The sequence below is a fragment of the Cetorhinus maximus genome, chromosome 13 (assembly GCF_964194155.1).
Source record: "Cetorhinus maximus chromosome 13, sCetMax3.hap1.1, whole genome shotgun sequence".
Taxonomy (NCBI): Eukaryota; Metazoa; Chordata; class Chondrichthyes; order Lamniformes; family Cetorhinidae; genus Cetorhinus; species Cetorhinus maximus.
In genome coordinates this window covers 55,154,281-55,176,750 of record NC_135891.1, presented here as the reverse complement: position 1 = coordinate 55,176,750, position 22,470 = coordinate 55,154,281, and the positions used below count along the sequence as shown (strand labels likewise).

General features: G+C 44.5%; 1 protein-coding gene and 1 non-coding gene across 3 annotated transcripts in view; both read left to right on the top strand.

Annotated features, from left to right (window-relative positions):
* The window catches only part of LOC144688614 (protein-glutamine gamma-glutamyltransferase 2-like), a 68,539-nt gene that overhangs the window by 23,270 nt on the left and 22,799 nt on the right, over positions 1-22,470 (top strand). For both annotated transcript variants that reach the window (XM_078555390.1, XM_078555391.1), the window contains exons 6-7: positions 2,194-2,371; positions 20,344-20,479. In XM_078555390.1, coding sequence (XP_078411516.1) covers positions 2,194-2,371; positions 20,344-20,479 — 314 coding nt within the window. The remainder of the gene's footprint in view (positions 1-2,193; positions 2,372-20,343; positions 20,480-22,470) is intronic.
* On the top strand, positions 6,299-6,404 carry LOC144689285 (U6 spliceosomal RNA). The gene has a single exon (XR_013578620.1). It is a non-coding gene; the product is annotated as a U6 spliceosomal RNA (small nuclear RNA).

The following is a 22,470-nucleotide window of genomic DNA, read 5'->3' as shown; positions in this document are numbered from 1 at the left end:
AGAGTTTACTAAGTCATTTGTGTTAATATGAATTAGACATGCAAAATGAATAACAGTTTATTAATTAATTTACAAATGTTATCAGACTCTAAATAATATGGGAAAGGGAAAAATATTTGACGTGCAGAGACGGGGAGCAGAATGTAATGTTTACCGGAGGCAAGGTTGGAGGGTGCATTTGACCGTACCTCGCCACCTCCCCGCCTCTGCTCGATTGAATCCAGGGTGAAAAGGCTCATGGATGGCCTTCAGCACTGACAGTAATTAAGGCCCTTAAGTGGGCATTAAATGTCTCATTAACTGCCTCATTCCGCTGCTGCTGTTATTCAACCAGTGGCGAGTAGGGGACTCACCATATTGAGAGATCGAAAAGCAAATGTGTTTGCTTGTAGCCTCACAGGGGGCTTTTCCTCGTTCAAAGGCACTCAGTGCTTGATCGAGGGACCCAGCATTGGGAAGGGTGGCCCACCAAGACCTGCTGATCTTCCAACTCCCCTTCCCCTCATCTGTCTGGCAACCCCATCCATGTGACCCCCCACCCAAACCAAAATGGTTATTCTCAAAGGAACTTTTACTCAAGACATAATGACCATTTCAACTTAGAAAGATAACAGAAAATGCTGGAAATACTCAGCAGGTCAGGCAGCATCTGTGGAGAGAAACAGTTGATGATTCAGGTTGATGACTCTTCAGGAAAAAAAAGAGCTATTCTATTTTGTTTAATTCTATTGCAGTCAATCAGAGCTATAATACATCATTGCAATTGTGTTTTATGTCAAGCTCTTTGGCTACCTCATACAGCTACCTCTTCCATGCTGTTTTATGGGGTGATGATGGTGTAGTGGTAATGTCACTGGACTAGTAACCAGTTGCTAAGGTTAATTCTATGGTGACATGTGTTCAAATCCCACCATGGCAGCTGGTGGAATTTAAATTCAATTAATAAATCTGAAATATTAGTTTCACTAATGAAGCCATGAAACTATCATTTTTTGTTATAAAAACCCCATCTAGTTCACTAATTCCTTTTGGGGAAGGAAATCTGCCATGCTTACCTGGTCTGGCCTACATCTAACTCCAGGCCTACAGCAATGTGATTGATTCTTAACCGCCCTCTGAAATGGCCAGCAAGCCACTCAGTTCAAGGGCATTTAGGGATGGGTAACCAATACTGGTATTGCCAGTGATTCCCACATCCTATGAAAGAATAAAGAACAAAAAATCATTAAAGCTGCATCTTGTATAAGTAACTCATTGTTCTAAAATTAGAAAAAGCTGGAAAAATTGAGCAGAGAGAAACGGAGATGTGAAGAAGAGTCGTGCGGACTCAAAACGTTAACCCTGTTTCTCTCTCCACAGACGCTGTCAGACCTGCTGAGATTTTCCAGCATTTTCTGTTTTTACTTCACGGGGAGGATTTTTTCCCTGGGGTTGGTGGTGGGGGGGGGGGGGGGGGGGTGCGGTTGGACGGGACCGCCCACGATCGGCTGCGCACCGCCATTTTACGTGGGCAGACCAATTAAGGCCCACCCAGCGTGATGTGCACCTGGAAGCGCTGAGTGCTCCCTGTGCAGGCGGGGGGAGTAGGCTGAGTCGGGGCTTGCGCTTTTTCACACACGCATGCAAAAGAGTGCAGAGATCTCCCTGAGGCACAGAGCTGCCTTGGAGATTAGTTTGATTTTTGAAAATTTTTAATAAAGAAAAATGTAAGACATGTCCCCTCATGCGACAGTGTCACATGAGCTGGGACATGTCAATGAATTTTATTAAAAATTTTTATTAAACTTTAAAAGCCTTCATGAAACCTCATCCCGCCAGTGCATGAGGTTTCATGATAAACGTGAAGGCTGCCTGGGCTCCTCGCCTGCCCACCAATCTTAAAGTTGGACGGGCAGCTCAGTTAATTAGTTTAATTGCTGTTTGAATGGCCTTAATAGGCCTTTGACAGCTCAGCGGGCACGCAGCCAACTCCAGTGCGTACCTGCCGAACTCAAGATCTGAATGATGCGCGGTGATATCGGGACGCACGCCCGATGTCACCGTGCGACGTTTTACACGTCAGAGAGCAGGACCCACCCCTGCTCGCCGACCCAAAGATTCTGGCCCATATTTCCAGCATCTGCAATGTTTTGCTTTTAACTCATTGTCCTGTATCTCTGTGTAATACTTTACCATTTATTTCTCCTTTTACAGGTGAATTGCAATGATGATAAGGGGATACTGCAGGGTAACTGGGGCCCTGATTATTCATATGGAGTACCTCCAACTATGTGGAATGGAAGCATTACTATCCTTCGTCAATGGAACAAATTGGGCTGTCAGCCTGTTCGCTTTGGCCAGTGTTGGGTCTTTGCGGCAGTGGCCTGCACAGGTATGAAGTAGACTGGGCAATGGGGTTTGATAAAGAAACGGTATAAGACACCAACATCAACATCTAACTGGCATGGGACTGTGTGGCTGTTGTTGAAAAAAACAATTGTGGTTCCAAGCTATTGAGAACTGAATATGTATCCACAGACCTCTTGAAAACCAATATTCCACATTTCAATGTGTCAGGAAATTTTCTAAAGGAAGATCTGAAGCTCCAATATCTTCTGTTAAAAAAATTTTCAAACCTCAATTATATGAATTCCTTATGAGTTATTCCATCAGCATCTACTGGTGTGTAAGTAATGAGGTCTCACTGGAGTAGTACAGTCAGAACTGGTTCACTTGAAGCAACTGGGCTTAGTAAATATTTGAGTATTGAATGAGACTTACTTTGACCAGTTCAGATGTAAATCTATTCCAGTTTTGTGGCAATGCTTATGAAGTGCAGAAATGTAATGGCATTGTTCCTGATTTGTTTAAATATCATTGCATTGCTTTTAGTGAGAAGTTATGTAGGTATAAAAACACATTAGTTAAAAATAGTACTCTTGAGAACAATAATCGATTAAAATTTAGGTGGTAGCTATGAAGTAAAATGAGGCAGTGAGGTGGAACTGATAACCCATGGCTGCAACAATTTAGTCCTATAAGTTAAATTGTCCCAATTGGCTGGTATTGATGTGATTTCTAATTTAATGTCCTATTGATGTAGCCTGAACAATGCACTTAAATTATGGCCTGAAGCTCACTTTCTTTCAGACACTGTTGGTATCTTGGAATAGTGGAGAAGGAATTTGTAGTTTAACAGAGTATAGATATTTCATTAACTGAATGCTGTGACTGTTTATGCATTTATGTTTTCAGAATGCACTCACAGTTTAGATGGAAATTACAATATGTCACACAATCACATAATAACAAAGGTTTGGCAATTTACCTTGTCAATTAAAGGGGGACAGTGGGCCTTTAAAGAGTTCAGTATATTATATAAATAATGTTTGAGCTTATGCCATTTAGAATCAGCTGTTGAAAATTGAAAGCCATTTCTTGGAGTAAAAATATCAAATGATTTGAATTAAGCTGCATAAATAACAGCAAAGTGGAAATTTGATACTTCATGCAAACTTGAATCATCAAATAACTAGAGCTAAGAATAGACTGGATTTACAATTTTTATCCCTTTTTTGTACGTCATTTTGGTAAATATCTCTTGGCGATTTGTTCATTGCTGTACTCCGGCAAAGGTGTTTTAGTGCTTTAGCCAACTGAACGTTTTTTCCGAAGTTTTGTGCTCAATATCAGTAGAGAGAGTTCTCAGGGCAAGTATAATTAACACAGGTCAGGTATAATGCTCACTTGAAGCCTGGCCTCATTTGCTGGCTGTATGGGTGATAACAACAGAGGCCGTGAGCTCTTTTGAGAAGGTGCTGTGGCATCTCAGCAGCAGGGTCCTTCTTTAAATATGCAATTCGTATTCTGATCACATCACTGGGGCCCAGCTATAATTCTGACCTGAGGGCTATGTGAGGAATCTATCCTGACTTTCTCACCGGACCAAACAAGTCAGGAAGAGGAACCAGAAAGGCAAGCCGACATCTTTGAAGTTTCATTGAGAAGTATTTCAAAAAGCAAAATGACAAGGAATTGTGGGTACTCTTTCTAGACTACGCAAAGGCTTTTGACTCAGTACCAACCATGCAGAGCTATAGAAAACCCTGAATGGATTTGGAGTCTGGCTCATTCAGAAACTTTACAAACAGGCTAAAGGTGTGGAGCGTGTACTTGGAGACAAGGCAGAGCGGTTCAGTTTTGGCAAAGGAGTTAGCTAAAGATGTCTGCTTTCACCACTGCTTTTCAATATCATAGGAGAAAAGGTCATCAGAGACATCAAAACTGCTCTCAGTTACGACCACGTGAAGTGAGATAAAAGTGACTCCCCTATTCTACCACTCCAGGTCTGACTCTAACTGGATTTTTTGTGAATTTAGTGAGTGTGCTTTGCCAATACTGCAGGAGTCCGCAATGTATGCTTTCAGGTTATAAAGAATTAGTCAGACAGGTTTTCTGAGTTTAAACAAAGAACAAGGTAAGTTAATTGAAACTGTTTCCTGAATTAAAAAATAGCTAAAAAAAAAAATGTAAATCGCAACCACTTTTCATACATCACACATGTTTCCTGGGCGCGCGCACACGCACACGCACGCGCGTGCGCACACACACACTGGTACAAATGGTAAAACTAGAGGATAGGCTTAAAGATTTTTTGTGGTTCATGAAGCAGATAAAACAAAGGAGTATGTGGTTAGCTGTCCTTTGGCTGGTCTCGATGTGATGATTCTACGCAAACTGGTTTGTTCCATTGTTTTTCTGGGTATAGTTGTATGGAGCAGATTTCCACATTTTATTCCCAATAGATCTTGGTTTGCAGTAGATTTCTCAGGGTGGTTACTTTACAAATCTGGGTGCAATACTTTCGCGAGAGAGAGAAAGAGAGAACGCAGCTTCTTTCCAGTCTTTCAGTACAGCATTTGGGTCTCTGATTTCTGATCTCTCTGGCTCAGTAAACAGTTCTTAAAGTCCTAAAGGCTGTATATTCCAGAGGAATTTGATTAATCCGTGTCTGCTGCTACCATTGTTTTTAGAACAGGCAATTACATTTTGATGTCTCATCTTAGAAACCTCTGAAAAGTTTCAGGATAATGTAAAAGCCGGTAGGAAATGGGGTCTTTCATGTTCCCCAGGGGGTTTGAGTGGCTGTTCCTTTTCATCTTCCTTGGTGTAAGACAAGTTTGTATATTGTAGCTGTCTGGCAGTCCTTCATTGTCATTATAGGATTAGAGTTTATTGCTTTTTAAAATCCAGCCAGAAAAAAGAATTAGAAATTGTATCATTGCTTTTCAAAAAAAAAACACATCCTCGTAATATCTCCCAGAAGATCCTAGAGCCGATATTGGTGATCACAAATATCTGATCCAGAAGATCAGATCTGCTGCTGACATTAGCCTAATGACCGAAGACAAGCAAGAACTATCCACGATGGATGAAAGGCTGAGAAAGTCAAGTCTGAAATTTGGGTCGAGCACCAACAACAACAAGACACACTAGATGAAGTTGAAGTCTTCACATGCTGCATCTTGGCTTTATCAGATCTTCGTACAGGAACTTGGTGTCAGTTTCTAATCTTTCATGTACTGAAACCAATGATACGATGCTCCTTGACTACTGAGTATCTTGGCACTGGGAATGTTTCCTCTCAATACTGTGGACAAAGACAGGAACATTTTCTTTAACCTTATTTCCGGTTCACAAAGAACAGTCCATGAGGTCAGTGGAAATACTCACACAATGAAATCTTCCTGCCTTTGTTTGCACTGCAAAGCAGTCCCACTGGTACATACTTTATTCTTTGGTGATATTTCAGAGATCGTGACAGCGCTATCCTTAATCGAGAGGATCGCTTGTTCCAATTCTAACCTTGGCCTGCATTTGATTTCACCTGCCTTGTTCAGCATGTGAAGTTCAGCAGTGGAGGTAAGGGGTTGGGGGGCGCGGGAGAGAGTTGCAGGGGTGAAGGACTTTGGCAGCAAAGGCAAGGGAGTGGCTCTCAGTGGCCCTCCCTTGCTGATACTGAGTGGTGCCACCACAACTCCCCCCACCAACCCTAGAAGTCCACAAGCAACCCTGACCAGGTTTGCTTTGTGGGCTTCCCACGTGATGAGTCTCCTGGGTAAATACCAGTGATAGTGAGAAGTCCCTTAAGTGGGCATTAATTGACCACTTAAGGGCCTCAATTAGCAGCAGGAGCTAGCAGGTTGTCCATGAGCATTCCAGTCCGGACTTAATTAGAGCAATGACAGGAAGATGGTAGGGTCCCCATCCACCCAATTAAATGCCCCTCCTCCCAACAAATTCATCTCAGGGGAGCAGGGTGCTCGCTTCGGCAGCACATATACTAAAATTGGACGCTACAGAGAAGATTAGCATGGCTCCTGCCCAAGGATGACGTGCAAATTCGTGAAGCGTTCCGTATTTCAGACTTTCAAAACGTTTCAGGGGAGCAGATTAAATTTACTCGTGGGAGCTCTTCTGCCAGTCTCTTAGATCAGTGGTGCCTATTATCAGATATATAGTGGTAATTTTAATGGCAAGGGGGTTCAATGCAGCATGGCAGATGGGATTGAGAGAGATGGCAATCCACCCAACCTGCACAGCGTGAGGCCTGAGGGATAATCGAATTCTGGGCCCCATTTGCTGACTTACATCAGTCTCCTGCCCAAACCTAGTAGGAAGGAAAAACTGGCTGTCAAGAGGGAGCAGATTTTCAGGTAGCCAAAATCCTCTGACAGGGTTTAGAAAGAGTGATCATCGGCACTAAGGTAAGTGCTTGGGATAGTGGAGGGGGGAAAGCACGAGAGGCCCATGATTTACAAAAGTAAAATAATGCAGATGCTAAAAATCTGAAATAAAGAGAGGCCCAAAGTTTCTTAGTGGGATCACATGGAGTATTCATGTTCCTCTTGGCCCACAGGGAAACTCCCATCCATCTAGAATTAGGCAAAGTCCACAAGGAGCTCTCTCTCTTTACGCTGCAATTCTGTGCATCGCTGTCATTCCTCCCTCCGTCCAGTTTCTAATGTTGTCCAGCCTTTCTCCAACCTGGCCTATTCTTTGCTGATGCTTCGCCTCCTATTGTTGCCAACACCAGGCTCCCACCCCACCTTTTTCAGCGGCTTAACTTTCTCAATTTCTGCTTCTTCACATCAACAAAAATCCCATGAGATGCGAGCAAATTCACTGTCACTTTGTCCAGCTGATTCCAAGGACTCTTCACCAGTGCCACATTTCAAAACCTGTAATCCTCACGTCAGGGTCCTGCTCTCACACCTGTACAGTGCAATAGTCCACACCTGGGATTTTGCAAGTTGCTTTTTCAAGTACAGGCTGATGTTGGATGCCCTCCAGATTTCACTCAGCTGAAAAGTTGTGGAGTGGGGAATTGATAGCCTTGTCTTCATTTCAGTCTTGCTATCCCTATTTGTGGTCACTTTCAATCGCAGAAATCGAAATTAATATATATTCGCAATGGTTGTGAACTGAGTAGTCATACATCTGTCACCATGAATCAAATGCAGGCCAAGGTTAGAATTGGAACAAGCGATCCTCTCGATTAAGGATAGCGCTGTCACGATCTCTGGGATATTACCAAAGAATAAAGTATGTACCAGTGGGACTGCTTTGCAGTGCAAACAAAGGCAGGAAGATTTCATTGTGTGAGTATTTCCACTGACCTCATGGACTGTTCTTTGTGGACCGGAAATAAGGTTAAAGAAAATGTTCCTGTCTTTGTCCACAGTATTGAGGAAACATTCCCAGTGCCAAGATACACAGTAGTCAAGGAGCATTGTATCATTGGTTTCAGTACATGAAAGAATAGAAACTGACACCAAGTTCCTGTATGAAGATCTGATAAAGCCAAGATGCAGCATGTGAAGACTTCCACTTTCAATTATGTTGTCAGATTAAACAATGCTGTGTTATGTTGCAAGGCTAGATTTCAAGATGATCAGTGTCACTTTTTCATCAATTTTGTTGCCTCTTCTTCTGAAGATAGGAACATTTTATGCAAGTGGCCATTTCCAACATTTTGGGGGTGTTATTAGGTAATGATTAGGAGCGAGACTGATTTAAGGAACTTGGTGAATATTTGTTGAATAACCAGAATTGATTTGCACCAATAAGGAGAAGAGCATATTCAAATGTTATATTAAGCACTTCCGCACAATGCAGGGAGAAACATTGGCCGAGGAGGTTCGCATACACAGAACAAATTTTTCTGATTTTTCTTCCCATCCAGCTTTTCCCTTTGCATATTACCTAAGTGTCACAGGGAACAATGGCCCAAATTTTTGTAAAGCCAGAAGGGTCCCACACCTCAGCCAAAATGGCACGCAAGCCCAGGTTCTGGAAGTCCAACCCCCAAACCCGGTACCCACCATTTTTGCTGGAGGAGGGGGGAATGGGGGTGAGTGTTGGTGGAGGGGGTAATGGGGGTGAGTGTTGGAGGAGGGGGGAATGGGGGTGGGTGTATTTCACACATCTGCAGTTCAGTGAGGCAACTTCAAATTTAAAAGTGCAGTTATCTTCAAACAGAAACAATTTTGGTCACCCATATTTCTGAAACATGATTCATGGGCTTTAGACATTTGAAGGAAAGGTCTAAACCTGCTGGAGTTATTTGGAGAGGGAAGCTACCCCTTTGGGATTAAGAGTAGATATGGATGTGCATAAAATGGAGAAGGTATTTGGAACTGTCAAGCTGTCAAGTCATTTAATTACCCTGCCCTTTAAATTTTGAAAAAAGAAAACAGACAGCCTGCAGGTGAAAAGAAAATTAATGTTTGTGATTTCAATAGATGCTTGCTCACATAATCATGAGGGCTATCATAAGAGGATTGATGTTGTTTGATTGCTTCCGCAACCTAGCATTATCATTGTTAGGGGGGCCTGTAACTTCACATTTTGATTCCCAGTTCAGACAGATTATAAAGGATTAGATCTCTTTGATGTGAGGCTATACAGAAAAAATATTTTTTTTATGAGGGATTAAGTACTTGAAATAAAGGTTTGTTTTTTTTAATAAATGATTAAGTACTTGAAGGGATTTAAATTTGTTTTTAAATGTATTGAATGGACTTTTATCAATGAGAGTTTTTCTAATATAGTGAAGTCTGCAATTGATACTTAAAATTTTATTTAATCTCAAAATTACTCTTGTGGGGTCTCATGGTGGATAGTGAGTGTAGGGTTAAAGGCAAAAGGTAGTGGGTGGGGGGGGATAAGCTGGTACTAAGTTGACATAGGAGCCATAAAGTGCTTTGGGGATAAGTAGGTGGGGGATGGTGGATGTCCATGTGTTGGGGTGAGATGGCAATAAGTTGGCCTGGTATGAAGCCCAAAGGTGTGGGTTGAAGAGCATAGGAGAGTATGAGGAGCCATGGGATTAGGTGGGAGGGATGAGGTGGCATGAATTGTCATGGGTGGGGCATGGGGAATTTGAGGGGTGAGGGCCCTGCTTTTTTTTCTAACTAGAATGAAGTCCCGGAGGCATCGAGGTGGACTGTTTAACCAGTTCACTCTGGCACCCTGCAGCCCCTGTGGCTGCCTCTGAGGTCTTGCTGGTGGTGGCGGACCCCAGTTAGTACCCAGCAAGCACCCAGCATCACACCCCCCCCTACCAATGCCCAGAATAAAAACTCAACTGTTTGGGGTACTTCCTCCTGAATCGGTTTTGCAGAGCTGGGAACTTTCCTGTGCGTTCCCAACTCAGGAGTGAAAATTCTGCCCAATTCCAGCAACATTTCATTCCAAGAACTGTCAGTTGTCTGATATATCAGATGGTCAAATATCAGACAATCTTAGTAAGAAAGTCTTCTGTTTCATTGATGGTAGCTTTGTAGTTATGGTGTAGGTATGCAACACAGTGAATCTTTTATTGGGTTTTTGAACTGGCCAGTACAATCCAGGAAAGTCCCAAGTTTGACCTGATTACATAGAAAATATTGGGACATGCATTGTGACAGTACATCAATGTTAAGTATTAAGAGATTCTGATGATTTATCTGATCTTTTCTGGGGGAATGGTGTGGCACTACAATTGGTTACGGTGCCTCTGAGCTAAAGTGACAAAAGCAGCCAAGGTTCCCATTACTGGTCACTAGTTTTATAACCCTTTCTGGATCGTATTTGTGGCTGTTGAGTGAGGACAGGATTAGACTATGACTGTGATGCCCCCATTATGGTTGAATAAATCAAGATATGTATTGTGATTTGGTTGAGACTTCCAAAGGTATCTATAAACTGGATTGCACCTCAGCATGTGTTAGCTGACAGGAGGGGAGAATCTTGGAAAGCACTTGGTCCTATTCAGTGTAAAAAAGAACGTCTTTTCTCTCATATAATGGCCCAGAATTTGGTTGCTTTCTCATGATCAGATTATAAAATTGGTACCTCTGCTTCATTGTGGTAAAGGTAATGGAGGAGACTTTGGTGTGGATTATGCTCTCTTTTCAGGCATCTTTGACAAATTTAACAGTGGACTCACACCCATTCTGTGTATGTCTTGAGGCCGGTATTAAGTTTTTTGGAATCTTTGTCGAACATTCTAGGGAGCTGCCTAAAAGGCACTAGGCCCTTTATGCACCTTAGTTTTAAAGACCCCTATACAGAAATTAGTCCTTGATGAAGGCCTGCTCCATCTAGAATTCTTCAGCAGTCACTGTAAACGCCACCACAGGCAAGCATAAATTATTGCTGACTCATTAAAAAAATGCATTCCTATGTAGCCAGGAGGAGTAAGGGTGCTTCTCTGACTTGACAGTCCTCATGAGTGCTCCCCACCTCACCCCACTGTTGTCCCTCCAAATCCCACAATTTAATTTTCATAAAATGGGCGAGCTGCTAGCACCTGTCCTGTCTCCATATATAAGGCACAATTTCAGGCCAGTGCCAGATCTGTTAGTTTGGGGTTATTGTTAGCAAGCCTCTTCTATTGGACCTGAAAACAAAGCAGAACTTATTTCCAGTCCCAAGTCTGCAGATGAGAATACTCTTAACTTGCCTGGATGAGTACAGCTCCAACAACACTCCAGAAGCTTGACCATCTAGGACAAAGCAGCCCACTTGGTTGGCACCCTGCCCACCACCTTAAAAAATTCACTCTCTCCACCACCGGTGTGCAGTGGCAGTAGTGTGTACTTCTACCAGATGCACTTGTCCTTCTAGATGATAGAGTCGCAGGTTTAGAAGGTGCGGTTGGAGGAACCTTGGTAAGATGGCGAAGGGCAGCAGGCGTATAGGAACACCCTCATTTGTAAGTTCCTCTCCATATCAAACACCATCCTGACTTGGAACTATGTCACCGATCCTTCACTGTTGCTGGGTCAAAATCCTGGCATTCCCTTTCTGACAACACTGTCGGTATCTACACCACATAGACTGCAGTAGTTCAAGAAGGTGGCCCACCACCACCTTCCCAAGGGCAATTAGGGATAGGCAATAAATGCTGGCCCTGGGAAACTCACATCTGAAAAACATTCACTTATTATGTGCTTTTATTTTATTGGGCACCACTGGCTAGGCCAGCATTTATTGCCCATCCCGAATTCAGAGGGCATTTTTTTAAGCATCAACCACATTGCTGTGGGTCTCAAGTTACATGTAGGCTAGACCAGGTAAGGATGGCAGATTTCCTTCTCTAAGGGGATTAATGAACCAGGTGGGTTTTTATAACAATCATCAATGGTTTCATGGTCATTATCGGACTTTTAATTCCAGGTTTTTATTGGATTCAGATTTCACTATCAACTGTGGTGGGATTCAAACCCAGGTCCCCAGAGCATTAAACCTGGGTCTCTAGAATATTAGTCCAATGACAATACCACTATGCCACTGCCTCCCCTCTACCTCTATCAGATATGAGAAATATAATTCAACTTATCTAACTCCAGAGCTCGTTCCTATGAGGATTTAAAATGATCCTTTGCTTATTTACAGATGTTAATAATGTTTTTGATAAAGCCATTATTCAAGTGCATCCATATAGTTTATATTCTAAAGAATGTGATGCAACCTACTAGAAGCCCCCATGGAGAGTTGAGTTTTCTATTTATAACAAACATCTGTAGGAAAATGTTATAATTTATTTTAAGGCTTGTGCATTATTGCAGCCATGAAATATTCTTTAATTCTTCCTTTCAACCCATTCCAATTATAACAAACATCATCTTGAACGTACCCTGAGAGAGTGACTGAATATTAAAATGGTGGCCATCCCAATCTCAGTTAATGCTAGCTTTACTTGTGAGTCAAAGAATTGGTGTGAAGATTGATACTTTCAGAAAATAGTAGATTTGTTTTTGTATCAGTCATTGGATGGAATATAAATCCACATTTGTTGCCTCAGTTCTGTGCATTTGCAGCAGTAGTAATTTTACAACCATAAAGTGTACCCATTTCACTGCAATCTTGAGGAGAGAAACATGCTGTGTGAGGGGTTTGGAAAGCAGCAGAATATGCATTGTAGGAATGCAAGTACGGCATCAATGTTAACACAGGGCTTGATAAATGATGAACGTTGAAAAGAGTATGTCCCGTTGACTTGTTGCTAGTGACTACATTAACAATTAACTCAGAGAATCACATTGTCTGATTTGGCCTCCAGAAAGAGAATTCTAATTAAACTGTCACATAGTTACAAAAGTTTTGCAATCCTTTTACCTTAAAAATTGGCAGCAATCACTTAGAATTTTGTCATTCAGCCCAAGACATGTCCTGGCTGATAAGACCGTCTCCTCCACACTGACCATTTCTTAATTTAGCTATGTTGCTGCTCATTCTGATTCCACCAATGAGAATTAAGACATGGATATTCCCAGAATTGGAAACAAAGAGGTCTGAGCTCCCCAAAGCAGCGACAAGTGAATTTTCAGAACTTGTTTGCATCATTAGACCCTTCTGGATGTCATTTGTTGCATTTTTTCCAGTAACTAAAATATAGCCACTTTAGTACCAGGTTTGGGCAGCCATTGTGTTTGTTGGTTATCCCAATCTACACTTTTAAAATACTTGCATCGAACCATGTAGTTATCGATGATGGCACAATAGTAATGCTTTTAGCACTGATTGATTTCCCAGAAGGGAAACAGTGAGATAAGGACCCTCAAAAAGTGATTCGAATTAAAAACAAAATATTTCTTTCTGAATGATAAAATATTGAGGCAGTAGAGAAAATCGCAGCAAATTTAACTGCTGGACTTTTTAACCATCAGTGCATAATTTCACATAAACAGCGGTGATTTTTATATCAATTTATAACTGAAACTTAGGGTGGGCACAAGAGCTGTCTTGAATTTTGAACCAGAGCAAGGCAATCAGCGCAGGATAAATTTCTGTCGGCTGTATAAGCTCAGTGGAAAGCCTTTTGATCCGACACAGCAAAATCAACAATTTTTCCTCATGCTGCTCTCCAAGGTAGATATGACTCAAGACTATTATTGTGTGTACCTGATGCACTCACATAACACTTCTCTTTATTGTAGTGATCCAGGTGTTAAACCCTGTAATGACTCGATGGAGCAGACAGGTTTCAAGGGGAAAGAGAAACTTTATTTCAGAGAGCTTTTCAGATGCTACATGCTTGATCAGGACTCTCATCAGGAAGCCCCTCCCCCTGCCCCGGATTGCCCACTGTTAGAGCTCATTGATCAGACCCTCCCAGAGCATCACGTGACCCCCTGATAGACAGCAGGAAAGGCTACCTTCAGTTACTACATTTTCTCCCCCTTTAGTTTTGTACAATTTCTATTTACAGGGAAATAATTGAATATCCAACAACATGTACATATATACAGCTTCGGGTGATTCACGATCAAGGGTGGAATTTTCCCCAATTTGCACGTAGTGCGGTAGCAAGCGGGTAAAACAATGTTTTACCTGCTGGCCATGATGGTGAGTGTTCACGCTGTATTGTCCCAGACCAGCCTCATTATTTATGCACTCCCGGGAAACACGCTGTTTCCATGGTGGGCGGGTTCTCATGCGCCCACCAGCCGTCACCCCTCTGCCGGATCGCGCCGGGCACCATGCTTAAAGACCAGCTGCAAGCCCAGCGCTCATTGCTTCCAGCTCACCACTGCTGCCTGGGAGACATGGCCAGCAAAGGGAAAAAGACTGCAACCGCCCCCCCACTCCCCACTACAATGACGGGTCCTTCGAATGACTTCTGGATGCCGAGGCCCACTGGAACGTCCTGTACCCCCGCTGACCAATCCAACTTGGGAAGTAGTGGCAGCGGTCATCAGTGCCAACGCCCTACAGAAGAGGACGGCCACCCAGTGTTTCAAGAGGATGAATGATCTCCTCCATTCCGCCAGGGTAAGTCACTCTTTTCATCACTCCCAACTCACACACTCACAAACCCATCACACACCCACAGGGCCCTCACTCACTGCCAGTGCAAAGGACATCATCATTCACTCTTTCTCACACACACCGTTATTGTCCTCATCCCAACCATGGGACCACTCATCACCCACACAGGCCAGGCATACTTATCATCTGACCTGGCAGGCATCTTACTTATTCTTTCTCCATCTCTATCCATGCAGGACAAGCTGGCACACAAGAGGGAGAGGTTGCAGACTGGTGGCAGAATGCCCAAAACCAAGGTCCTCATGGGCTTTGAAAACAGAGCCATCCAGCTGGCCGGCCACGTTCTGTACCGTTCCTGTGCTGACGGTGAGGTCGGCGCTGCTCTACCAAGTGAGGATCCAGCAGTGCAACATCCATTAGACAACCATGCTGTGAGTGATGTGTCCTGTTTCACAGGCCACTGACATGCACTAAGTATCTCTCCTTGATTTTGCAGGTGCATCTGGGAAACAGCCAATAGAGTCCATGACCCAGGGCCTCCAATCAAGCCTTGAAGAAACCTCAAGAGGAATCTGAAAGCAGCCTCCCTGAAGTCTCATCACAGCGCAGAGACCTCGATGGAACCTAACTTTAGAGTAGCCTCAGGATCACAACCTGGTGAGCACATTATACTATCTGATCCACGGCAGGGACTTCCCAGGTCCCCGGCACTCGGAGGATTGCTGGAGGCTAGAACATTGCTGAGCCTGAGTCAGATGACGAGCCTCTGGACTTGGTCATGTCACAGTTGCTGGAGCTGCAAAGGCAAACTCGGGAACATCAGGAAGGGATGCCCGCTGCACTCCTCAGATTGCAAGGCATGATGGAGGAGTCCTTCCGCCTTCAGGCTGAGGTGATTGCGCCAGCATTGCAATGCACCAAGGTCAACACTGGTGGTGTGGTGGCCGCCATGGAGACCTTGGTCCAGGACTTCGCTCCTGCACTGCTGCGTGGGCTCAACTCCAATGTTGATGCCATAGTTGGCCTTCAACATTGTGCACACAAGATGGGTGCAGGGCAACTCAATCTCAATCCAGCTACCCCTGCTTCTCAAGGAGTCAGCCTGGGGCCCCTCGGGCACCCATAGGGAGAAGGATCAGCAGGTGCACACCCCAGGCCCATCCATCCAGGTGACTCTGAGAATGTCTGGCTCATCTGACTCCCCTCTTCCTGTGACCTCAGCAACTCCAGCTCCATAGGCCGAGGAGGGTGTCACCGCCACACAGCAGGACCCCAAAAGCAGGCTGGGAGCCTGCAAGTCTCAGCCCTCCAGAAAATGCCCACCAAAATCATCACTGACAGGGCGTCGCAGTCAGCAGGCTGCCTCTACCTCTGCTGTGGATGTCTGGGGAGCAACAAGACATAGCAGCAGGGTAAGGTAAGTTGAGGAGACTTAGTTGCACAGCCTGGGCACAGGTGTTAATCACTTATACATATTGTTCATTATTGTCAATAAATTCCCAAGAATGTCTCCCTGCCTATGGCTCCTTGTTCTGATGAGCGGTGTTCATGTCATTCAGATGTGATACCTTTCTGTACACGATAAAGGCAGGTGTCTCAGTCCAGGCCCTCTTTCCTCTGCAGCCTTCAGACCAAAGTGATGGTCCGGCCTTTCAGTCCCTGGAAATGTTACTGATGCCTGCACCTCAATGGTGCTTGTAATTGCTGCCAGAATGTTGTGGGCACGCACCACAGAGTTCTCTCATTCTCTCGATGTGCTCTCAGCACCTTTTTAAGGAAGGGCTGGTCCCCATATCTTCAGTGTCTGTGACCACTGATGTTGTGCTCCTGCTCCTGAAGGGCTCAGGTGCTAAAGGTGGACAAAGCATCAGATGGTTCGGAAATTTCATGACTGCGTTTCTATGATATGACCCTGGTCACAGAGTGCAAGCGAGCTGTCCTCAGCCACAGTGGAGTCAGACTTTCTCAGAGGTTATGTGAAGACTTATCGATGTCCTCACTGCATGTTGTCATCATCCTCCTGTAATTGAGTGACTATTAGAGCCTCCACTCCATCTCCATGACAGGAGCATTCTCACAGAGGGTATGTGCGTTGCCATAAGCCAGACTGGAGTCAAACGTTCACAGATGCAATTTGAGGATCTATGGGGTCTCCTCACTACATGTTGTCATCATCCTTCACAAATCTAGCAGCTATGAGGGCCTCTTGAGCACGCCTTGCTCATCTAGCGAGTGCGAGGGGCTCATCTCCATCACCATTGCTCCCAAGGACCTCCTCCGCCTCACCCCCATTGGTGTCCTCCTCATCAGAGGAGACATGCAGCTCCTCCTCAGCCAGCTCCTCTCCCCGTTGCAGTGCCAGGTTGTAAAGGACGCAGCACACGATGACGATGCGTGACACCCTCTGCGGACTGTATTGCAGGGCTCCACCAGACCGGCCCAGGCACTGAAACCTTATTTTCAGCATCCTGATGATCTGCTCCACCAAGTTGCGAGCTGCAGCATAAGCCTTATTATAGCATTGCTCTGCTGCAGTCTGAGGCCACCGCGCGGGTGTCATCAGCCACGGCCTCTGCGAGTTAGCCCTTGTCCCCAAGGAGTCATCCCTGCAGCTTCTGTGGACCCTGGAAGACCCCAGGGATCTGTGACCAACTGGGGATGTAGGCGTCGTGCGCACTCCCTGGAAACCGTGTGCGCACCTGCAGGATGCATTTCTGGTGGTCGCATAACAGCTGCACATTCAGTGAGTGGAATCCCTTGCGGTTGATGTCATCCACCTTGTGTAGCGACGGAGACCTGAGCATCACATGGGTGCAGTCAATTACACCCTGCACCTGTGGGAATCCCGAGATCTGGGAGAATCCAATGGCCTGCATCCTGGCTGTCCCGGTCGCGGGTAAAATGCACAAAGTTGTGTGCCCTCAAGGATGGCATCCTTGACCTTTATAGATGTATTTGTGGGTGGCGGCTTGAGATCCCACAGAGGTCACCTGTGGAGCCCTGAAAGGAGCCATTGGCATAGAAATTGAGCGCCGCAGTCACTTTCACAGCCACTGGCAGTAGATGCCCTCCATGTCCCCTTGGTGTCAAGTCCTGCAAATTGCAGATGTGAGTGACCAGGTTCCTAGGCGTGCGCAGTCATTGGCAACACTGCTTCTCGGTCATCTGCAGGAATGGCAGGCGGCATCTATAGACCCTGGGTGTCACCTAGGCACCGATCAGCCACGGCTCGCTGTTGCTCCTAGGCAGCATGTGCAGGAGCCCCAGTTGCCTCTACTTCTTGAGCTTGCTGCTCCTGCCTTTGCATGGTCAGGAGCCTCAGTCACTCTCCTGTCTTCTTTGCTCCTTGTAGGCCATCAGGCATACAGCTAGGTCACCAGTCTCCATGCTCCTGATGATGTGGTGGTCCTGCAGCATGAAAGAGAGAGATGTGGTTAGCATGGGTTAGCACCTTTCCTGGCCCTGTATGACGCCCCTTAATGCTTCCCAGAGTGCTGGCCACCCCTCAGATGGTCACAGATGAGGGCGCTGCATGGCTGCCCTGTCAACCTGCGACATGGGGGACACTGCTCCTAACCAGGATGCTGAGATTGCAAGGGGCTGTGAGCCTCCAGCAGTGACTGCTCCATGGCCAGCGTTGGTGAGGAGATTGTACACCATGTGCAGTCCAACTGCTCCGTGGTCCAGTAAAGTGATCGTGACCTTGCAGACCATGCCAGGTGGGAGTGGGGGGTTGCGGGGTGTAGAGGGGAGGGGGGTAAGGTCTGGAGTGCCTGGTGGCACTTTGGTGATGCCCTTTACCTGAATAGATTCTCCAGTGTATGTCTTTAATTTAGTGGCTGTTCGCTCCAGTTTTATTGGCTGTCTACCTTCATTAAGGTATTTGAAAGTGTGTTTTCCCACTGTTGCAGTTGAGGCACCCGTATCCATCTCCATTATTAGTGGCTTCTCATTAACTTGGACTGTGACAGTGATGGGTTCAGTTTTTACAGCGCTTATGTTATACAGGGAATAAATGTCGGTGCCGGCAGCTTCAGGTTCTGCTGTATTTTTTAATTCAATCATGTCGGTTTGCTGCTTTACAGACTGTATGGACTTTTCCCGACATCGTCTTACCAAGTGATCTTTTCTTGTGGCAGTATTGGCATTCTGCCTCCTTGAATTTACAGGTGTCCAGTCCATGGTCACATCCACATCTATAACATCTTTAATCTTGTAGAAACACTTCAGCAACGACTCCAAGGCCTTTCTCATGTTTGTAACAGCAGACAATACATCTTGCTTCAACGCTGTGGGTGTGGTTTTCATGCCACGTTCAGTGGTACGTTCCTGCCCCACATGAAGAACGGCACCATGTTGTATTTGTTGCAAAGCTTCCAAGTCTTTCGCAGCACTTTCCATGGCAAGGGAGATTTCTAGGGTGCACTTAAAGTCAATGGCGACCTCGGTGAGTGAGCGGCGCTGTATGGTGTCGCCCTGAACTCCACAAACTAATCGGCCCAGCAGCAAATCATTTAGTGTGTCCCCGAAGTCAGTGTTCTGTCAACTGCTTAAGGTTCACTACATAGGTTGCGATGGACTCTCCCGGAGCCCTAACTTCGGAATTAAATTTAAAATGCTGCATTGTTATGGATGGCTTCAGCTGTAAGTGCGTTTTCACGAGGTCCACTAAATCATTATCTGGCTTAGAATTGGTGTGTTCGGGCCATCAGGCTGCAAATGAGAATGTATGTCTTACTGCCACAAACGCTCAAAAGGATGGCTCTGCTTTTCTGCTGTGGTAATTTCGTTCGCTGTGAAATAAAATCCGATAGTTGCATCATAAGGATCGATTCTGCTGAAGAATGGCATGACTGGTGAGTCGTCTTTTCTTTTTCTTAAGATTCGATGTACTCAAGTTAACCAGGTGAGGTGCAGTGTCGGAGCTATCCCATCCTCGTCGCCAAATGTAATGACTTGATGGAGCTGACAGGTTTCAACAAGAAACAGAAACTTTATTGCAGAGAGCTTTTCAGGTGCTACATGCTGGATCAAGACTCTCGGCAGGAAGCCCCCCCCCCCCCCCCCCCCGCATTACCTGTTCTTAGGGCTTATTGGCCGGAGCCTCCCAGAACATCACGTGACCCTGATAGACAGCAGGAAAGGCTATACCTTCAGTTGCTATGATCCCTTTAAAATAATTTCCACTCTTAGCTGTTTTCATCTTATTTTTCTTGTAGGCCTGTTTTTAACTCTATTTATGGTGATGCATTCACTGAAAGATATCGCTATTTTGGTGAACCAGATTTTCTGCTAATCTTCAAGTTTTGAGAGAACCCTTGTGGAACTTCCAGCCTTGACACTTACAGTTTTAATTTCTATTTTTAATGTTTCTCTAAAGCTTTAGACAACCCCAAAATAAAGGGACTCTCACTGATCTTTCCAGTCATTTATTGTTCCCATGTTTGATGTTTTGCAGCAACATATGTTTTCCCATGGGAGAGGTTCTTCATGATATCATGAATAGGGGCAAAAGTTGAAGAGTCCAGCAGTCACATTTGCTGCGGTTTTCTCTCCTCCCTCAATACTTTATAATTCAGAATAAGATATTTTGTTTTTAATTTGAATCAGGTTTTGAGGGTCCTCGCCTCACTGTATTCTCTGCTGGGAAACGAAACAGCGCTGACTGAATGTGTTACTTTTGTGCCACTGTTACTGCATGATTTGGTGTAAGTGTTTCAAAGTATAGATTGGAATAACCAACAAACACTGCCTGCCCAAATATGGTACTAAAGTAGCTACTTTTTCATCACTGGAAGGAAATTCAAATGCAATAACTTATTACCAGTAACATCAGTTTCTACCAGTTGTGATGTAATTTGGGGGCATTCCAACACGCAGCCTATTCTGAGCTGTTTTGAACCAAGTGTACAGTTACCTTTTCTTTCAATCATTTAAGTGACAAATCAGATAAAAATGCTGTTGAGTGGAGCCTGACTTGATTGTTCCAGTCTCAAATACCAGCCGTACGGGACCCAAACTAACATTTGTCACTTTTTGTTCTAGTTTTGAGGTGTTTGGGAATTCCCACGCGGCCTATTACGAATTTCAACTCTGCTCATGACACGGAGCAAAATCTGAGAATTGACAGCTTCATCGATGAGAATGGAAAAACATCGAAAAAATCGAAAGATAGTGTCTGGTGAGTTTCATCACTTCATGTACTGCATTAATTCATGTAGAATGTGCAGTAGAAATTGAAAAACTTGGCACGATCTTTTCAGAGGGATAATTGGTGAATCAGAATTTGTAAGGACGAGGTTGGGGGTTGTTTATTTGCTTCTTCATTCCATGACTTTACAGAAAAAAAAAAATCCACTTCATGCAAAAACTAAAGAAGCATGCCTGTTGAAGAATGTGACAGAATGCTTCCACTCAAAAATTTGCCATACTTTTAGTATTTTTGTTTGTGGTTATCAAATTTTGCGATGTCAGTGTTAGGAAACAGAATAGGTCTAATTTTTCAACTCAGTGACAGTGCTGCGCAGACAGGTATAGCAAGGGTTAATGGGCAGTAAGTCTCTGGCTTCGCTAATGCAACAATGCACCTCAGTCCCTACAGTATCGGATGAGTAGCTGAGACCTAGGCCCAGATTTCGTGGAGCGTAAAGGACACTGAAGCCATTTAAAAATGATGTGCACGACCCAATTCCAGGATTCCTGCCCTCATCCCCGGTGTCCCCAGTTTTCATTGGCATGGGGCAAAGGTGTGAGTAGTGACCCCACACCCTGCACTCCCTGACCTGACTGACTCCATTGCAGAAGTAGGCAGACTGAGAGGTTGGCGGTGGGATAGAAGATGTCATGTGAAGATGCATTCACTGACTTTGACCACCCACATGAGGCCAATCGACTTACTGTGGTGCTGCACCTAGAGTTGACCACCCTGGCCATCTCCCTCCAGCCCCTTCTGAGGCTTGGCCTTGAGGGCCTCCTGGCTTCCTATGGAACCATCGTGTCACTCCTCCTTCCCACTTCCACCACTAAAGCTGCCAGTGTCCCACCAGTCACCGTGGAACACTCTCTCTGTCCAAATGTTCACTTCTCAAGCATATAAGTTGCAGCAATATTCTCCAGTGCTGCTTCCCTTTAAGAGGGGCAGCCTAGCTTTAAGAAAACCAGGCTGGCGGCATCATCTAGTTTTTGAATGATGCTACTGGGCTCCCCTGCTGAGCATGGAGGCAGCTTGCAGTGTTAGTAAGAAGGCAGCAGCATGGGACACAGTTGGCCACATGGTACAATCATGCAGATGAGTGGGTTCATTAAATATGCGCGCTGCCAACATTGATCTGAATGAACGGGCACAGATGTCGAATTGCAATGCCTGTGTTAAAAAAGCAGGGTCAGCCAATTTTTAGCCCATTATATCTGTGCGCTATTCCTGTCTGTGCCATTTAGCTTTCTGTTGCTGTATTTTTGTTACATATATTTGTGTTAATCTTTGTCCCAATGTTATATATTCATATAACTACATTTAATATGGATAGCATCTTAGAATCGTAAAAACATACAGCACTTAAGAAGGCCATTCAGTCTGTCATGCCTGTGCTGGCTCTTTGGAGGAACAGTGATCCTTAATCTCACATCCCCGTTTATTTGTCCCATCCCATCTAACTTCCCCTTAAAAATTACTTATGGAATCGGCTTCCGATACTTCTTTAGATAGAATTTCCCGTACACACACATACATAAAATCTAAATATCGCACTAAGCTGCATGCTATAGTTGAGGATTAGATTATGGTGCGTTACTTTTTGAATAAACTCAAACTTTACATGGTTGGCCCATTAAAATATTTTCAAATAATGCTGCTCCACTTTTGTAGCAGGTCATCAGCTTGTTAAATATCATCCAGGCGGCCTTTTTCTTCTGACTTTTCCATGCATTCTATAGGGAAATTCTGTAATCCTTTTATCAGTGCCTCATTCCTTGGAAAAATTCAGATCAGGAATGAAGCACAGTGGGCATTCAGCCTTCATTTGTAACTCTAAATTCCTCCTCCCCATTTTTATTTCTCTTTGGATGTATTTCTGGAAAAAAGATAGTTCCATATGCATTTTTAAAAAAATGATTTAAAAATAATTGCCATGGTGTTATTGACTTCCTAATTGTGACCAATACCTTTAATTGTAT